Genomic DNA, 19,064 nt, shown 5'->3' with positions numbered 1-19,064 from the left:
GCAGTGTTCTTTTCATTTATTTATTTTGATAATGTATCGGGTACTGAACCAATGAAGTGTTTTTCCAAGAATTTTACAACTTCCCCATGTAACTCCCTTCCAGTGGGAGGGGTAACACTCAAAAACAAGGGCTAGGGGTACAAGTGAGAAATAGGATTGGGCCTATAAATGAGTTAAGATCCAACTAGCCACTACACAAATCTCCTGAATAGAGACTCTTGTCATTCCTCTATCAGCAGAATGTGCCTGCAGGAGGCTGATTGACCTTGCTCATGCAGGTCAGGGGTATAGGTTAAATTATCATCCAGTGGGATAGACTCTGTAAAGTGACTTTTCTGATTTGATCAGCCCTCCTAAACTCTTCTGTTCTGGGTATGTACGCAAGCAGCATATGCTGCTGCTCCTCAGAGGTAAACAGTGAGGGTTAGAAAGAAGATGGCACATTGTTGACAATTCTAAAACCTTGGGAATGAAGGCAGAGTTTCAATAAGTTTTAAAATAACCTCTCTCAATCCTCCGGTGCAAACTGTGTATGCGTTGGATGTAGCAAAGCTGCGAATATCACTAACCTGCTTCTCTGATGCTAGCACTAGGGATAGTGGCATTTTCAGCATTTGTGGCCATGTAAGGACAGTATTTGTGGACTGTATTTTTAGTCCACGTTATGTAGATGCTCAAAATGAGGGCATGAGGCATGAAATCACTTCCAAATACCAGTGATAGATCCCATGAGGACAAAATGAGTGATTTGGACACTGTTAAAGGGGGACTAGAAATGACTACCGGTAAACTGGGGACAGAAATAATTGTGAAAAACTTAAAATAAAAATGTCAGTGTAATTTATTATTCTCTAAATATTGCCTATTTTAATTTGGGCAGCCAGTACAGCCATGTACAGCATGTTCCTGTTGCCTGATTAGATTGCTGTTGAAGAAACATACCTTATAATTAAATCAGTTAATTAATCAATTAATGTGTAACAAATGTTGTATTTTATTTTGTGTCGTGCATTTAGCCATTTAAAATGCTTTTCTGTTTGTTAAGGTCTTTATACACAGTATTTTGTCATTTAAATGCAAATTCTCTTTTGTCTTAAGGCCAGTAGTTTTATTCCTTTAGTTTAATTTACAGTATCTGTCTCAATCTAAGTGGTTTTGAATGAAAGGACTTTTATCTTGTGTTTTAGGAATGAAGGACAGAGTCAATATTTAATGAAGACTGGGCCTAACCCTGATTCTCCTGGGATGATTCTGGCAGCGTTGTTTAGTTCAGTGCCAGGGGTCCACACCAACTGATTGCGCGCTAAAGTTGGTTCAGAGAATGTGAATTTGATGCTGATTGGTGTTGAGAGTAAATGTGTGTTAACTGAGTTGATCACCCTGTTCTCCCCTTTCTCTCTTTCTGCTTGTAGGGAACTCAAAACAAGGCCTGCGCTGCAAAACCTGCAAAATATCAGCTCATCTGTGGTGCACGTCTGAACTTTCACAGCAGCCATGCCAAGGCAAGGTAAGATACTCTCTACCCTTTCTTTATTTCTCTCATTCTCTCACTCTATTTCTATCATTCTCATTCTCTTTCTCGCAAGTTCTCTTACAGACAGGCATTAAGCCTAGTCCAGGACTATATACTGCAGCACTTTGAATAGAGATTCTTATTAAATGAAATGTGAAGTTTATGTCTGTGTCTATAAATAATAGAATTAGTTTGACGGGCAAGAATATAGCATAGTGCTAGACTATATTCTTCATTCACAGTGTTGTGCAGTTCAAGATTAGGCTTAACATGGAATAACATGGAATAAACCAATCGAAAGTCACTTGCCATTACCTTTAAGAGCCAGATGCATTTTGACTTTGGCGGATGGTATTTTAAAGGTGCAGCACTTCTGCTCTTCTCAGCAGAGGAAACTGACCTGCTCATTTACACCGTGAAGGTGCACGAGCAAGTGATTTACGGGAAGAGCAATGTTATTTTATTTTATATTCTGTTAATTGTTGAAGTAAAAGTTTAGTTTGTGTGCTGCTGCATGTCCTTGTGTGCGAGTAATGAGTGAAAGTGTACAAGCACAGAACATTTGCAATAAACCAGTGTAGCTATGATAGGAATGGACATCTGACGCTGGACTATTGTCAGGGTTTAAATCAATCAGTGGTGCACCTGTGTGTTCCGCTGCCAGGATAGCAGAAATTTACATGAACACACTTCATTTTGAGACCACCACGCACTTCAGCATAGATATTCCTAAACTTTGTCACTATTTTGATGGCGTGGGCACAAGACCTGAAAGTAGACTGTTTTGGGGGGTGTAAGACAGCAATGAGCATCGCAACAGTGTAAATTTGAAAAAAGTGAAATTGGCCAAATGGTGCCCAATTAGCCATTTTCCATAGATAATTTTTAATGGCTCAGCTGGTGTCCAGCATGTGGTGACATTCTGGTGAGGAGTACCAAGGCAATTGTCCTGTGCTTACAGTCAAGCATGGTGGTGGTATATTATGGTCTGAAACTGAATGAGTGCTATACACGTATTGTGACATTCTATAGCAGAGCATGATCCCCTACCTTCAGAACCTGGGCCTGCCAAGCCGTTTTACAAAATAGTAACAATTCCAAACACACCTCCAAGATGACAACTGCCCTACAGAGAAAGGTAAAGGTAAAGGACTGGCCAAGCATGTCCCCAGAACTAAACCCTATTGAGCATCTGTGGGGCATCCTCAAATGGAAGGTGAAGGAGCACAAGGTCTCTATCATGCACTAGCTATGTGATGGAGGAGTGGAAGCGGATTCCTGTGTTAAAGTGTGAAGTGTGAAAGTGTGAAGCTCTAGTGAATGCCATGTCCAAGAGAGTTGAGGCAGTGCTGAAAAACAATGGTGGCCACACAAAATATTTACACTTTGTGCACAATTTTGCCAGCGGTTTAGAGATTAATGGCTGAGTATTTTACATTGTATCAAATTTTTATATCCTCAGCATTGCCTCATGAAATGATATAATAACGTATTTACAGAAATATGAGGAATGTACTCACTTTTGTCAGATAATGTAACTGTTAAAAAGGTTATGTGAAATCTTGAATGAAAGAACAGACTGATAAAGTGTTGTCTTTCTTTCTCTGATTGGTCCAGGCTGGAATGTTCAAAAGGAACTTCAGCACTCCTGTGATGCCCAGTGATCAGCTGGGCATGGTGAAGGAGACTCAGAACACACAGGGTGAGTGGACGGCAGTGGACAGGTGGGGAATAAGCTAAAAATAAAATAAAACTAAACTAAAAATTAAATGAGATACACAAACATGACATAAGTCAGGAACAAGAACATTACTTTAGCAAGGCTTTCGTAAAAAAATGGCTCTGTAATAAAATGTGAATTGTTAATTGCACTTTGTTTTTAAGAAAACATCACCTCTCTCTGCCTTACATCATCATATCTTGGATAATAATATAAACACAGTGGAAAAAGTGGACATTTCTTTCTCTGTTACTCAATGTGCGTGTGTGTGTGTCTTTTAGAGGCAAGGGCACGAGTAGACCCTATATACGCTACTTTACGCTATGGAACATCTCTGGCCCAGATGACCCGGTCTAGTTTTGGAAGTGTGTCCGAGTCCCCAACCCGCAGCCTGGTAAGTGTGAGTGTATGTGTTACGGGTATACCGGTTCATACAGTATACTGGAGGGGTAAACTAGAACCAGTATGCATTTCTCTCATACCACCATACCACTAATGGCGCTGTGGAGCTTCGTGTAGAACAGCACCAACAGAAGCAGATACACTAGCCTGTTAGCATAACAAGCTGACGCACTAAGCTCAGCCTTGTGCAGCTAAACGCTCTTCTAGCGCCGTCCTACCTGGACGAGTACAATAAAAAGTCATTATAGCTCTTTTAAATATAGTAATAATGTAGCTTAAAGGATAATTGTTACCATTGACCCAGGCATTGCACCTCCACGCCTCAGGAGGTCGCACTCACCCCAGTTTTAGTCCAGTTTGTCTTTGTGTGTAATTATGCCTAGTGTGTATACCGTATTTTTCGGACTATAAGGTGCACCGTATTATAAGGCGCACGATGAGTGAACTGTCTATTTTTAGTGTTAGTCCATACACAAGGCGCACTGGATTATAAGGCGCACTAAATGAAACTTTATTTATATCAGTAACAATAACTCTGAGCAATAAATCCTTCACAATATCTGTGAAAAATAACAACATCTCTGAGCAATAAATCAACAAGCACAGCAAGTACGTATTACTCCGCGACGCTCCTGACAACGGTAGCCGCAACGCTCCGACAGACCATAATATTATGTTGAAGCACAGCAAGTACGTATTACTCCGCGAGGCTCCTGACAACGGTAGCCGCAACGCTCCGACAGACCATAATATTATGTTGAAGCACAGCAAGTACGTATTACTCCGCGAGGCTTCTGACTATAATAGCGTGTTGTGCCGAATTCGGTGAATAAAACGGTTTTAAAACAGAGATAAAGATTGGATAAGTTTCATTTCTGGATGAAGTGATTTCCAGCGCTGTTTGGATATAACTGTGGATTACAGGAGACTGGATTGATGGATTCTCTTTAGTCTGGACGCGTTTTGAAGGTAGGACCTGTGGCTGAGCGCGGGTGTGTGTTCGGGGGGTGGCGGCAGTGACCGGAGGTTACCCCAGGACAAAAGGAGAGCCTTTTATTACTGGAAACATGCGCTCTGACGCAGCTCTAATTCATGAAACATACATCCTACAGTAAAAGCACAGTTCTGGAATCCGGAGAGCCAGACGGTTCGAATGGTGTATGACATGACCGCATTCGATGAAATATGGACGAATGATAAAACGCAAATATGAGAGTTATGAATTATTAAAATCATAACCAAGGCATATTTCGCCCTAAATGTTTATTTTCTGAAAGGATATTCCGCTAAATAGGCTAAATAGCTCAAAAGCAGAGATTCTAAGCTTTAAAATGGTATATTGGATGTCTATATTGAACCTGTAACTGTTCATAACTATTCAGAAACACAGCCAGTTATGAAATATTAAATATTTCTGGCCCGCCGGTGGGCCAGCGCGTGTTAAGAGGTTAACTTTACTTAGAAGTGGGCGCTAAAAAGAAACAGTTTGTGCTATTACCCCAGAACGGGTGGAAAGGAAAGTTTACCGGCACCTTGTTCTGGCCACGGAGCTACAGTGGAAACTAGCTACCCTGAGCCACAGCCGAGAGGCAGTACGGCAGTCAAAGGTAACCGCGCGCTAGCCCAAGAGGGGGATCTTTTTCTGGCGTGGGTGAGGAATTCTGCACAACAGAGCGCCGTGTACCACATAAAAATCGAGGTCAGTAAACACAAGCAAAATCCATACACAAGGCGCACTGCATTATAAGGCGCAATGACGATTTTTGGGAAAAAATAAGTATTTTAAGTGCGCCTTATAGCCCGAAAAATACGGTAAATAGACGCCACACCTGGAACCAGGTGTGACGTCTTGTCTGTTTTTCACTTGCAATTCGAAGCCTTCTGTATTTACCTCTGATTACCTGATCTTTTGACTTTTGCCTCGTATTTACGACTCTGATTTTGGATATCCCTTGCCTGCTTTGTTTGCCTGGACTTTAAGTGTTTGTTTGTTAATAAATCTGCATTTGGATCCTCCTCCGTGGTCTTGTGTGACAATAATTTAAATGCACACTGAACTGAATTCATTTGTTAACTGGAGAAAGGAATTGTGGCTGATTTTAATACTGTAATGCCTCTAATAGCTTCAATAATAACATAAATAACGTAACATAAATTGATATTAAATTTGTGTCTTGTGTCTTACTTGTGCAATAGAGCTTTTGAGTAATATATCTTTTGAATACTTGAACATTGAGTATTTTTACATTTACATTACATTTATGGTATTTAGCAGACGCCCTTATCCAGAGCGACTTACAACAGTGCTTCGATGTTTCTTCAAATATCCAAAGCTAGTTTGTAGACTAGGATCAAGAGATACACAGAGCTTGATCGTGTTTAGAACCCTAGGAACCTTTTTTTTTTTATTAGTCTAGGAACTCTTTGAAAAAATGTGTCTTCAGTTGACGTTTGAAGACCACAAGTGACTCTGCTGTTCTGACAACCAGTGGAAGTTCATTCCACCACCTTGGTGCCAGCACAGAGAAGAGTTTAGATTAATTTATAGTGGAGCTATTTAAAATATTTAGTTTTGTTAAGGGAAGCTGTGTTATAATTGTTGCCGTATCTCTTTTTAATGTCTATTGTTTACATTCTTCAGCTTCTTTTCTGCAAATAAAGTCTATTTTATTCATATATTTTGTAATTTTATGGGGCAAATTAAACCCAATACTAATCAAAAAGCCTTAATTTGTGTTTAATTTTGTGTTTTATATTATAAATACTCCTAACAGTACAGTATGTCACAAACCTTTATAAAAGCACTTTTTTAATTTTAATAATAATACAAAAAATATTGTGATATACTATGAAACCGTCAGAATCTTGAATCTTTGGCCATACTGCCCAGCACTAGTGTGTGTGTATCATGCTGTGAATTGCAGTTAGAGCTATAAACATGTAAATTATAGAAAAACGAACCGGTCTCTAAGTAAAAGCTGCTGGACAAACTACAGACAAATAGAAGCTGCACTGAACTGCACTTTGAAAGGGCTGCTAAATGACTGTGTATGCCAGACAGCAATATCAGATGTGTGCATGAGAAATTTGTGCTCTTTATGTGCCAAAAAGCTGTTTTGTACTGTTTGTGTACTGTTTTGCTTTCCCTGCTCTGGCACATCTTAAATGTGTGATAATGCAGTGATGAATCATCTCAGGTGTGTTCAGTAGCCACTGAGGACTGTGCTGTTTGTGTTGGAGTAAGCTCACCTTGTTGTGCTGTTGTTGCTGTTGATTGCATCTCCAGGGGGATGGAGGTGAAGAGAAGCTGGAGGGAGAGATGGAGACAGAAGAAGGGCCGATTGAAGACACAGAGAACGGTGAGAAATACACAGCAGTATTTCATCAGTTATTTCATAATATCTCTCTTGTGCCTCAACATACTGCTGTTATGAATCGTATAGAAGTTTCAGTTTTTTACAAACAGATTGACTAACCATTTTCTTGGGCTGATTTTATTATTGTGGTACTTTATGTTGGTACCATGGAGCTGTGGCAGTTCTCATCATGTCATGTTGCTCTCCAGTATGACCATGCTAATCAGCATTAAACAAATTTATGCTGTTTATTCCCGTCTTATAGATGGGAGAGAAATAAGCAGCTTGACTCATTTAGGTATGGTACTATGTTGGAGGGTCTTCCAAACACCAAGATGTTTAGGGTGTTCCCTTACAACAGTGGTGATGCTCTACAGATAGTAGTGCAAAAAGGAATAGACTTCCAACCAACAGCATGGCATTGGGCATATGAAGTTAATAAATGAGTGACAGTGACTATCCTGTATGGACCAAATCAACAGAGGCAAAGCTCAATTGCGTTATCAGTCAATATACTTCTCCGCCCACACCAATGGACAGAATCACTGGGTAATGACAGACAGAACGAGATCACAAAGAAAAGTGGCTAAAAAAGTTTCTACACTATCTGGTATCATTCTTTACAACTGGATGGAGAGCTCTGATATCCAAAAGTAATTTGAATAGGAGACATCAAACTTTTGTTTTGAGATGAGCCAGCTGAAGTGGTTCTGTCTTTTGTGCACATGGTGACCCCTTGCAATATCGTTTTATCAGATGAAATAGTCAACCTTAATATTGCAAGCTGTGCTCAATTGCATGGATTTTAGCAGTGGTGTTACTTTTAGCCATTCAGTGCCCCCATCCTGATTCACACTAAGAAACAGCTCTATCAGCAAAAAAATCTTTATTAAGTAAAAATGATCCAAATAGAGTTTCAGAGGAGACCCCCTTAATGTGATTAAGCTGTTTGTCAACTTTATTCAAAAACAGTTGTATTTCTTTAGTTCACACCTTTTTAATATTACATTTTTAGGCATATATTTGAGTAAAATGAACATTGTTTTTTTATTCTATAAACTATGGACAACATTTCTCATAAATTCATAAATAAAAATATTGTCATTTGAATCATTTATTTGAAGAAAATGAGAATTGGCTAAAAAAAAACAAAAAAGTGCAGAGCTTTCAGACCTCAAATAATGCAAAGAAAACAATTTCATATTCATAAAGTTTTAGGAATTCAGAAATCAATATTTCATAGGTTTTCAATTCTCATATCTCGAAACTCATAATTTTGAAGTTATCTTTTTTTCCAGAGCTGTATATATAGTAAACAGCAGCAAGTAACAGGCCAGGGGTCATACACTGGCCAGGCAATATCAGAAAGCAATCAAAATCAAGGTTGGTAAATTCAAAAATATTGTCAGTAATGGGAGAGAAAATACAGACAAGGAGAAACAGGTTGTATGAGGATAATTCATCAACATTCAGCATGATTTGGACTCCTTAAAAGTGTTTAGAATTCTGGTGATTTACTTCCTGGACGTGCCATGTGCATGGCATGGCATGATATCATTGTATTAATGAAATAAATCTAATAAACTATAAAAAATAGTTTATCACAATAATACTTGGGACAAGTTATGCTTTAAAAAATGTTATCGTGACAGGCCTACGTGGGTGCCAGATCTGGAAGAATGTAGCCTTGTCTCGTTTTTTTTTTTTCTTTTTTTATGAAATGAACGACCGGGTACGTGTGTGTTGTTTACCCGGAGGAGGCTCTGGAATAACATCTCCTAACTTAGAGGACTCACATTATTATGCTGGAATGTCTTGATGCCAGAAACCACAGATACCACCTTCAGAGGTCTTGTCGAGTGTTTTGGCAGCGCACAGAGGAACCACAGTGTCTTAGGTAGGTGTTCAAGAGGTTTTGGCTCACTAGTGTGTCTCTCTCTTTAAATGGCCTCCAACTAGTCCAGAATGCAGCAGACTGTGGACCCTGCAGGAGTATATTACTTCATCAGTCAACACTGACTTGCTAATGTTCTAAATTTACTAAACCCTTAAAATTCATCAAGGGTCTGTTAGTAAGGGTCATATGGTTCTATTTAGGATAAAAACTATTTTTAAATGGTTCTTTGTAGAATCTAAAAATGATTGGTTCAACTGCTTTAGGGTGCATTCTATTTCTGACACACACACTGTTATTGCACAGCTTGTATAAATGCTGTTTCATTTACCTCAAAAGGTCTGTATCAGAGCTGAGAATGATATCACAGCCAAGTGGACAATTCCAGTTAAACATCTCAATACACTATTTAGAAATATTTCCATAGAATATTGAGCTAAAGACTTCTTAATAACTAAAGAGTTTTCCACAACTTGTTGGACAAATGTGACTTGATACACAAATAGATAGAAGTGATAAACCGTATATTACTGTGATTTTTTTTTTCTGTTGGATTCTGAGCTAATTAGAGATACACCTGTGGACGCATTTAAAGGCACACCCTAAATATACAGCTTATTTGTATAACATCATAGGAAAGTCTAAAGAAATCATCCAATATGTCAGGAAGAGAATTGTGGACTTGCACACAAGTCTGGTTCATCCTTGGGTGCAATTTCAAGATCACTGTAGGTGCCACGTTTATCTGTAAAAACTATTTGACAAAATAAAAATATAACTGTTTGGCCATAGTGACCAATGTTATGTTTGGAGAAAGAGTGGAAAGCTTGCAAGCCTGAGAACACGTACCATCCCAACTGTGAAACACGGGGATGGCAGCATCATGTTGTGGGGTTGCTTGCTGCAGAAGGGACTAGTGCACTTCATGAGGAAAGAACATTATGTGGTAATGAATAATGAAATCTCAAGACATCAGCCAGGAAGCTTGGGTGCAAATGGGTCTTCCAAACGGAAAATGACCCGAAGCATACTGTTACACTGGTTACAAAATGGCTTAAGGATAACAAAGCCTATGTTTTGAAGTTGTCTTAATCCTATTGAAAATGTATGGGCAAAGCTAAAAAGGCAGGTGCGAGCAAGGCATGGCTCAGTTACACCAGTTCTGTCAGAAAGACTACAAGCAATAATAAGCATGCAATAATAACAGCTTTAATTTTGATAATATTAACAATGTATTAGATAACAATTTATGTAAAGTAAGTCTTTGGCGTAGGCCCCGTCATTGGCCCAGGTATTCAGCATCTGGACCCTCGCAGATCCTGCCGTATGTAGGAGGCAGGGGTGGAGCTAACCCCCGGGCAGCAGGGGGACCAAACTGGAGGCAGTGGAGAGGAAGGAGGAGAAATAAAAAAGTGCCTGCAAGCAAAGAAAGGCCGTGGTCTTATAAAGATAGGTGGAAGCTGGTGATTGGTTGAGATGCGAGTGACGAGCACGGGAGTTTCCTGCTAGAACTAGCGCTGAGCTTATAGTTCTGTCTGGAGGAATGGGCCCAAATTCCTGCCAACTATTGTCAGAAGCTTGTGGAAGGATATCCAAAACATTTGACCCAGGTCATACAGTTTAATGGCAATGGTACTACATACTAATTAAGTATATATATACTTAATAGACTTTGCAGAAAGTAATTAAAAAAGCCTCATTATTGTGGCAGTTGGCAAATATAAATAACTGTGTTAATCCTAATTGAACTAAAACAAGAAAGTTTTATTCTGATTTCATGTCAGACAGTGTGAAAAACATGCACATGTGTCTTTTTACATAGTATAAACCTATGGTCTCACCTGTATGTAACTTTTCTGAAACGTTGGGGCTGTTGCTGCAGTAAAGGGCACATATTTCCTATTAATATCCTCAGAAGAAAAACCTCTGGAGAAACATGTGCTCAAAAACTTTTATTGTTTTCTGTTGTTGTTGTTGTTGTTGTTGTTATTAGTGTTGTTTTATATATTAAGGGTGACTGAGTTCAGTGCTGCCTGTGATAATAACTAAGCTTGTGCTGTCTGCAGGATCCAGTACACGCTGTCCTAAAAACCTAATAAAGATGCTCTCAGTCACCAGCCTGCTCAGCCCGGTTCACGCTGTCTCTCTAACTGAGCTAGCAGTGCTATTCCAAATACTGAGAGCACTGTGTTTGCAATCATAAAAAAACTGATTAAAGATAATAAATAAACCAAAACATGAATTTTTATAGCATCTTATAAAAGCATTTTTTAGCTTCACTGCTTTCAGACAGCCAGCAAGAAGCTGTAAATACATTATTTTTTTAATGTTCAGAATGTTCTAATAAAGTAAGCTTATAATAATTATTTACATAATTGGATTCTCATAAAATTAGAATTTGAGACAGATATTTGATTCTTGATACCTAGAATAATAAAATGCTCATGATATTAAACTAAAAAAAAACAATATCAATATGTACTATAAAGTTTAACTCCTATGTTGTATCCTTTTTCAAACAGAAATTCCTCCATCAGAGAATTCTAAGACTGAAGTGGAGGATACAGTAAAGGTAAAAGTAAACATTTAGCTTGTCAGTTTGGTCGGATTATCTATAGTTTTTTAAAAAGGATTCCTTTGTTTAACCCTCTTTATTTCTCCATGTTCTTTTAGGTTCCAAAAGTTCATGCCATCCACACATACGTTGCGCTCTATAGGTTTCTACCCCAAGAGCAGAATGACCTAGAATTACAGTAAGTTAACTAAGAATTACAGTGTGTGGGTGTGTGTGTGTTTGTGTGTGATTAAAATACAAACATATATATTAAACTGCTTAAATAAAAATAGTACTGCTGGTTTGTTCCTCCTCAAAGGTTTGAGTTTGAAAAGTATTGTTTGGTGATTCGAGTTCAGAGCGAGTTTAGATGTTGGGGTAAAAAATTTGAGGATGGATGGTTTAAAATTGGATGCTAAGGTTTATAGGTTGGGATTCAGAGGCTGGCAATTGAAGAATTGAATGCTGAAGCCTAATGTTTGGAGGTTAAGGATTCAAAGCTGAAGAGTAATGTTCGGAGGTTAAGGATTTAAGGCTGAAGAGTAATGTTTGGAGATTAAGGATTTAAGGCTGAAGAGTAATGTTTGGATATTAAGGATTTAAGAATGAAGACTAATGTTTGGAGGTTAAGGATTTAAGGCTGATTACTAATGTTTGGAGGTTAAGGATTTAAGGCAGATGACTAATGTTTGGAGGTCAAGGATTTAAGGCTGAAGACTAATGTTTGGAGGTTAAGGATTTAAGGCTGAAGACTAATGTTTGGAGGTTAAGGATTTAAGGCAGATGACTAATGTTTGGAGGTTAAGGATTTAAGGCTGAAGACTAATGTTCGGAGGTTAAGGATTTAAGGCTGAAGAGTAATGTTTGGAGATTAAGGATTTAAGGCTGAAGAGTAATGTTTGGATATTAAGGATTCAAGAATGAAGACTAATGTTTGGAGGTTAAGGATTTAAGGCTGAAGACTAATGTTTGGAGGTTAAGGATTTAAGGATGAAGACTAATGTTTGGAGGTAAGGATTTAAGGCTGAAGACTAATGTATGTTTGGAGATTAAGGATTTAAGGCTAAAGACTAAAGTTTGGAGATTAAGAATTTAAGGCTGAAGGCTAATGTTTGGAGATTAAGAATTTAAGGCGGAAGGCTAATGTTTGGATGTTAAGGATTTAAGGATGAAGACTAATGTTTGGAGGTTAAGGATTTAAGGATGAAGACTAATGTTTGGAGGTTAAGGATTTAAGGCTGAAGACTAATGTATGTTTGGAGATTAAGAATTTAAGGCTGAAGACTAAAGTTTGGAGATTAAGAATTTAAGGCTGAAGTCTAATGTTTGGATGTTAAGGATTTAGGGCTGAAGACTTATGTTTGGAGATTAAGTATTTAAGGCTGAATACTAATGTTTGGAGGTTAAGGAGTTAAGGCTGAATACTAAAGTTTGATTGCTTCTCTTTAAACCAAAACATTGGCTGTAGATTGTTACGTCAATTAATAACTGAGAGGCACTCAGTGCTGTGTGTGTGTTTATTTGCATTTGAAAGCTGTAAATCCTATGACCATCTGCAAAGAGCAGTATGTGGGAATATTGAGCTCAAAATACTCTCTCTCTCTCTCTCACGCACAGGCAGACACACACACACACACATATACACACAAACACATTGCACACACGCTATATACCCTGGTGAGTAAGCAGATGGTCTCACCACATTTCTGTGTTGCTGACTACAGGTCTCTAACCTGATACTACTATAAGCACACACATTTCATCTTTAAAGCTTTTTTCCCCCTCTCTCTCTCTCTTTCTCTCTCCCTCTCTCTCTCCCTATCTCTCTTTCTTATTCTTTCCTCCTCTCTTTTAGTCCTGGTGACAGGGTGCAGGTCACTGATGACTCTAATGAAGAGTGGTGGAAGGTGAGAATTCAACAACTCATTATTCTTGTAATTGTGTTAGTGTTTGGTGTGTGTGTGTGCGTTAGGAAGAGCAGCAGAAAATATATTGTTCTTGTTCTACTTCACACTCTTCCACATGGATTACTGCTGATTTTACTTAACTGTACATAGTTCAGCAAGCAAGACCTGTTTGTAGTCAAATTTACCCTCTTACCTTTTTACCACTAAAACTATGACACTGTTTACACCTGGCATTACCATGCATCCTGGATGATCTGATCATAAGTGTTCAGCACAAAGTACAGGTGTGAATGGGGTGCTCACATTAACACTTTTACTGATAATCTTGGAAAAAACTGGAAGACATTGGCTATAACGTGAAAGATACAACCAGGACACTTGTGAATTCCAGGTGTGATTGAGGCCTATGAGAATGCCCACATAGTGAGCATGTATTTCTGGAAAATATTTGAGTGGCGGTTCTTTATTTTACCATTTGCTCACTCATAGTCTCAAGTCTCATAGCAATATTTGGATTCTTCTTGACTGATTGATGATTACATACAGGGTAAATGTAAAAATGTGTAACTTACTATTCACTAACTCTTTATATACTCTTTAACCTGTGCAAGCATGTCAAAAGAATTGACATTCATTAATCAGGTACATGTATAGTATAGATACTAGGCTTTAACAATACTTCTGTAGAAGTTGAAGTATAAACTCAAGCTTTTTACTAAAAAAGTAAAAGTGTAAAAGTACTACTTAATGTATAAAATGTATAAATATTACTTAATGTATAAAGTACTGTAAGGGAAAAAAGACCATTAAGGACTTCCACAGTACATCCTCATACTAGGATACATGTCTATTTTGTTCTTGCTGGAGTGTGGCCGTGACATGTGCAAGTGTGATGGACGGGTATTAACCAATAAGGTGCCGGATTGGTGTATATTTATATTTCTCATCCAACCACAATCAGATTTATTCTATCTAGAAAGAGAGATTTATCTGAATAGGTTTCTTTTAAAAAATGAGAAGCAGGAATAAAAACAAACTGAAATAAAACAGGAGTAATAAAAGCTATTTTTAAAATGTAAAAAGTAGTTCAAATAATTATGTGAAGTAAAATGTAAACAGTAGAAGTAACTAAAATTTCAACTTAAGTAAGATAAAGAAGTATTTGTACATCCTCACTTGACACCTCTGAAACTGTGTGTGTGTGTTTGTTTAGGGTAAAAGTGGAGACAAGGTGGGATTCTTTCCTGCTAATTTTGTTCAGCGAGTGCGTCCGGGTGAGCGGGTGTGGAGAGTCACTGAGTGTTCCGAAGGCGACCGACAACTGGGTCACATGCCTGTAAAGGAAGATCAGGTAATAAAAAACTACATCACCACCTAGTTTTTCTTTTCTGCCTACAAATATTATAGATCGCTTTGGTTATTAAATTAAATATGCACTGATGCATCATTATGACTTTGCTGACTACTACACCCATAATTTACAGAGCTGTGCAGCTCTTAAATCATGCAGATTTTAGTGTTTACACTTAAAAACACAAAAAAAACACTAAAATCATGTGTCATAGTTGAGAGAGTAAGTATATGCTGTCTGTTGTTTTCTCTGGTTCTGTAGATCTGTGTGGGGAAGAATGAGGACAGTGATGGATTTATGAAGCTGTGCAGCGGAAAAAAGCGAGGACTAGTGCCCACTCGCTCTCTGGAGGAAATCTGACCTTCATGCCTGAATTATAGACTTCCTGTCTCTGCATCCTCAGAAAAACACTTTACCCAACAGTGAACCAATGGTGGACCAACAGTGACCCAGCAGTGATCCAATGGCGATCCATTGGTAACCCAATAGTGGTCCAGTGGTGAGCCAACAGTGACCCATCAGTGATCCTATGGTGACCCAGTGGTAACCCAACAGTAATCCAATGGTTATTTTACTTTGAGGCAGTGGTGGCTAAATTGTAGCTCAACAGGGACCCAGCAGTGGCTAAATTGTAGCTCAATAGTGACCCAATGGGGGCCGAATTGTAGCCCAACAGGGATCCAATGATGGTGCAATGGTGGCCAGATGGATAACCAGTTTTAAACCTGTGAGAAACCAACAGAGAAGCAGTTGTGACCCAAAGATAAAGCACTAGTGTCCCAATGGTAGCTTAATGATTATTAACAGTGACTCAATATAGGCCTGAATGTAGCCCAACAGACCCAGTGGCTGCCCAACAGTGAACCCAACAATGATCCAAGGGTATCACAACAGCGACCCAACAATGAAACATGATGATAGATAATAATGAATAACGAATCACCAAAAGTGATGCAACAATGGAGATTGAAAGAACTCAACCATCCATCAGTCATCCTATGTTTCTATGTATGATTTGATTTATCTGTGGAATACTCAGAACCCTTGAAGTTTCATCTGTGTTCTCATATTCAATCCAAATTTCTACCATATCTGGCCCAGCTTACCCACTCAGTTCTCAAAGCTAGAACTGATTTAAGCCTGAATTGAAGACCCCAGCTCCACCTGGCATTACAGAGCGTCCTGCATCTGGGTATCATTCAGGAGACAGGATGTGTACACATGTGGGATTAATACAGGATTAGATCAGACAGTATGAAGTGATTAGTTGGTGTCATGTTTATAGTTGTGGATATGTTCTGTCTCACTGCTTATTGCCATCCCACAATCTTCAAGATGAAACATTTGGCTGAGCACTTCCACACAGATCCTGATATGTGTGCTGAACTGGAATGTAGGTGTGTGAGCCAGCGTCTGAAATTAACATCCGCCTGCCACATGTGGGGAAATAAAAAGATTTACAAATGACAGTGAAATTTCTTTCACAGTTCTTTGCCATTGGGTTTTTTGGGCTGGGCTTCAGTCATATCCACATTCTGCTCATAAATGTGTTCTTTAGCAATATCAACCAATATATAGTGTTTTTTTTAGTGTTTTATTAATGATAGTAATATTTTTTTTTACATTTGTAAGTTGTAGTCTCAAACATTATTAGAGTAGATATTGTGTTATTGAGCAACTCATCACTAGGGGTGGGTGATATGGCCCTAAAATAATATCATAAAGTTTCTGGTTATTTTTGTGATAACAATATTGTTGGTGATATGAAAAAACATTGAATTAATAAATGAATACATTTAAAAATATTTATTTTTTACTTATACTTTTTTTCAAAATAAATGTATCATAAATTAATTATAGAGATCATTTGTTATCATAAATGTATTGTGGATATCAGTTTTTCAGAACTTCATTTTGAATATTGATTTCATTAGAAATTCATTTTAGGTATTCATTGTTATCAGAAATTAATTTTGAGTATTCGTTTGGTCAAAATTTTATTCCAGATATCAATTTTATTAAAAAAATTCATTCTGAGTATTAATTTTGTCAGAATTTTATTACGGAAATCAATTTTATTAGAAATTCATTCTGTGTTTTTTTTCAGAATTTTATTCCGGATATCAATTTTATAACCTCATTCTGAATATATATTTTTTTCAAAACTTCATTCTAGATATCGTTGTGTTAGAACATCATTCTGAATAATCATTTAAAAAATATTTTTGAAAATGTTTAAAAACTTTTATTCTAAACTTATCAATTAAACATTTTCAGCCAAAATCCTGAAAGTCCTGAGTGTCAAATGAGCATTTCTCTCAGTGGAGGTTGGTTTCAGATGCTGGTGAAATCACACAGAGCCTTGACTGGATTGTGAATCCATTACTGTGATTGGATCAAAGATGATGAACGTTAATGCCCAATGTAAACTGGGCCAAACACTCACCCACACACACACACACACTCGTGCCACTACACACCTGTTTCTGGCAGATGGGTTATTGGACATTTTCCACGTCTCTTCAACATACATGTGACTTTGATGTGTTTCTGCTTTGTCCTTCACTGTTATAATGATCCTCTGGAGTAAAGCTAAGGCTTAATTTAGTCTGAGTCCGATTTACGTATATCTATTTCTAACCGTCCTCCTTTTAACGTTCCTTACGTTCAAGGGCAGTGTGTGTATGTGTGTGTGTGTTTAATAGTGTGTTTGTGTAGTAATCGGGGCACAGAAGCAGGTCAGATTTGGTAGATGATAAATGTGTGGCTGAGTAAGAGTGGACGGTAATGTAATTTGCAGACGTTTTTTTTTTTTTTTTTTGCAGTTAGAGAGCTGCAGTTCCTGCAACTAATCCACTTTCAGAAGCCCTGACAAATAAAACATGGTTATTTATTATCAATAAATACTCAATATTTACTTAACACAACTTCTCTCTCAGTACTTCCACCTTCTACCTCCTCTTCTCCTGCAGATGTAGTGAATGTGGCACACGGAGGGTACGTGACGTCGGTGTAAATGGATCACGTGTATGTAGGTAATCGGGTTTCAGCAGAACATACCTTGGGTCACCTTCTCGTGTTCCCAGAGCAACACCACCCAACAATTTTCACCAGGGTTAGACATATTTCTACAGCATCACTCTGAACCCTGTTTCTGTTTCTGCACCCTGATCAAGAGCATGACTTTCCTTTATAAATCATTGGTTGTTAAGTTTAGCAATTTCAGTTAAATATATCTTATAGCAGACGAACACAGATATATTTGGGAAGTGAAAAGAAGTTTATAGAATTTACAGAAAGTGTGCAATAATTTTTTAAACAAAATTAGGCAGGTGCATACATTTGGGCACCTTTGTCGTTTTATTGATTTGAATACTATTAGCACTAATTATTAGAGCACATACTTTTTTTTGGCTAAGCTCATTGACCTTTGACCTTCATACACAGGTGAGTCCAAGTATGAAAATTGATTACGGTGGCCAATTGTATGGTTCCATCCCCAAGAGGGGGGGGGGGGGGGGGGTAACACTGTAATCCACTTGTACCAGCACAACACACACTACTAACAACACACCACTGCCACCACCATGCCAGTGTCACTGCAGTGCTGAGCATTACCCACCACCCACATACTACCTGCTCTGTGATGGTCCTGTAAAGTCTTGACCACTGAAGGACAAGGTGAAAGGAGGATAATAACGTATGCAGTTCTGCAGTCTGAATCAGAGTTAAGGGAGATTAATGATTTATGGCTGTTGGGAAGTGAACAGATCACTGCAGCTCCCAAAGGATTCACATCAAAAAGAAGTGGCTGAAGTTTTAGTTCTCTAAGGATTTTAGTCCCAGTAGTCTGCTCCACATTTCATCCTGGACTGCTTTTAGAATGAGGCTCAGTACAGAACAGAGCTCATTAACGTATCAGCATTTCAGTAGCACATTATTTCATTACTTTATTGCCATATCAGTACTAACTGAGAGGAGTTTGTTACAGTGCAGCTCAAAACACATACACTTACACACACAGTCTCAAAAAGGACAGAGATACAATAATGTACATCAATAAAGAACGTCATACTTTACCTACGTTAAACGTGGTGGTGGTAGTGTGATGATCTGGGGCTGATTTGCTGCTTCAGGACCTGCTGAACATTAAACATTGTGGGGGAAGTGTGATGTCCTGGGGCTGATTTTGCTTTAGGATCTGTTGGTGGTAGTGTGATGGTCTTGATTTGCTGATTTGCTGCTTCAGTAGCTTTACAATGTGCTGTAATTGATGGATCCATGAATTCTGCTTTTTACTAGAAACTCCTGAAGGAGAATGTCTAGACATTAGTTGTGACCTTAAGCTAAGGTATACTTGGGTTATT

The 19,064-nt window shown here is 38.2% G+C and overlaps 1 protein-coding gene across 1 annotated transcript in view; it reads left to right on the top strand.

Annotated features, from left to right (window-relative positions):
* The window catches only part of LOC103040244 (SH3 and cysteine-rich domain-containing protein 2), a 31,257-nt gene extending 13,643 nt beyond the window's left edge, over positions 1–17,614 (top strand). Inside the window, exons 3-11 of the mRNA XM_007230783.3 lie at positions 1,413–1,507; positions 3,131–3,215; positions 3,515–3,627; positions 6,922–6,994; positions 11,408–11,457; positions 11,559–11,638; positions 13,295–13,346; positions 14,560–14,697; positions 14,959–17,614. Coding sequence (XP_007230845.2) covers positions 1,413–1,507; positions 3,131–3,215; positions 3,515–3,627; positions 6,922–6,994; positions 11,408–11,457; positions 11,559–11,638; positions 13,295–13,346; positions 14,560–14,697; positions 14,959–15,057 — 785 coding nt within the window. The 3' untranslated portion in view covers positions 15,058–17,614. The remainder of the gene's footprint in view (positions 1–1,412; positions 1,508–3,130; positions 3,216–3,514; positions 3,628–6,921; positions 6,995–11,407; positions 11,458–11,558; positions 11,639–13,294; positions 13,347–14,559; positions 14,698–14,958) is intronic.
* Positions 17,615–19,064: the final 1,450 nt, after the last annotated feature.

The sequence above is a fragment of the Astyanax mexicanus genome, chromosome 3 (genome assembly GCF_023375975.1).
Source record: "Astyanax mexicanus isolate ESR-SI-001 chromosome 3, AstMex3_surface, whole genome shotgun sequence".
In the NCBI taxonomy this organism is placed as follows: Eukaryota; Metazoa; Chordata; class Actinopteri; order Characiformes; family Acestrorhamphidae; genus Astyanax; species Astyanax mexicanus.
Note: the sequence above shows the minus strand (reverse complement) of the source record. Positions and strands in the feature narration are given on the sequence as shown.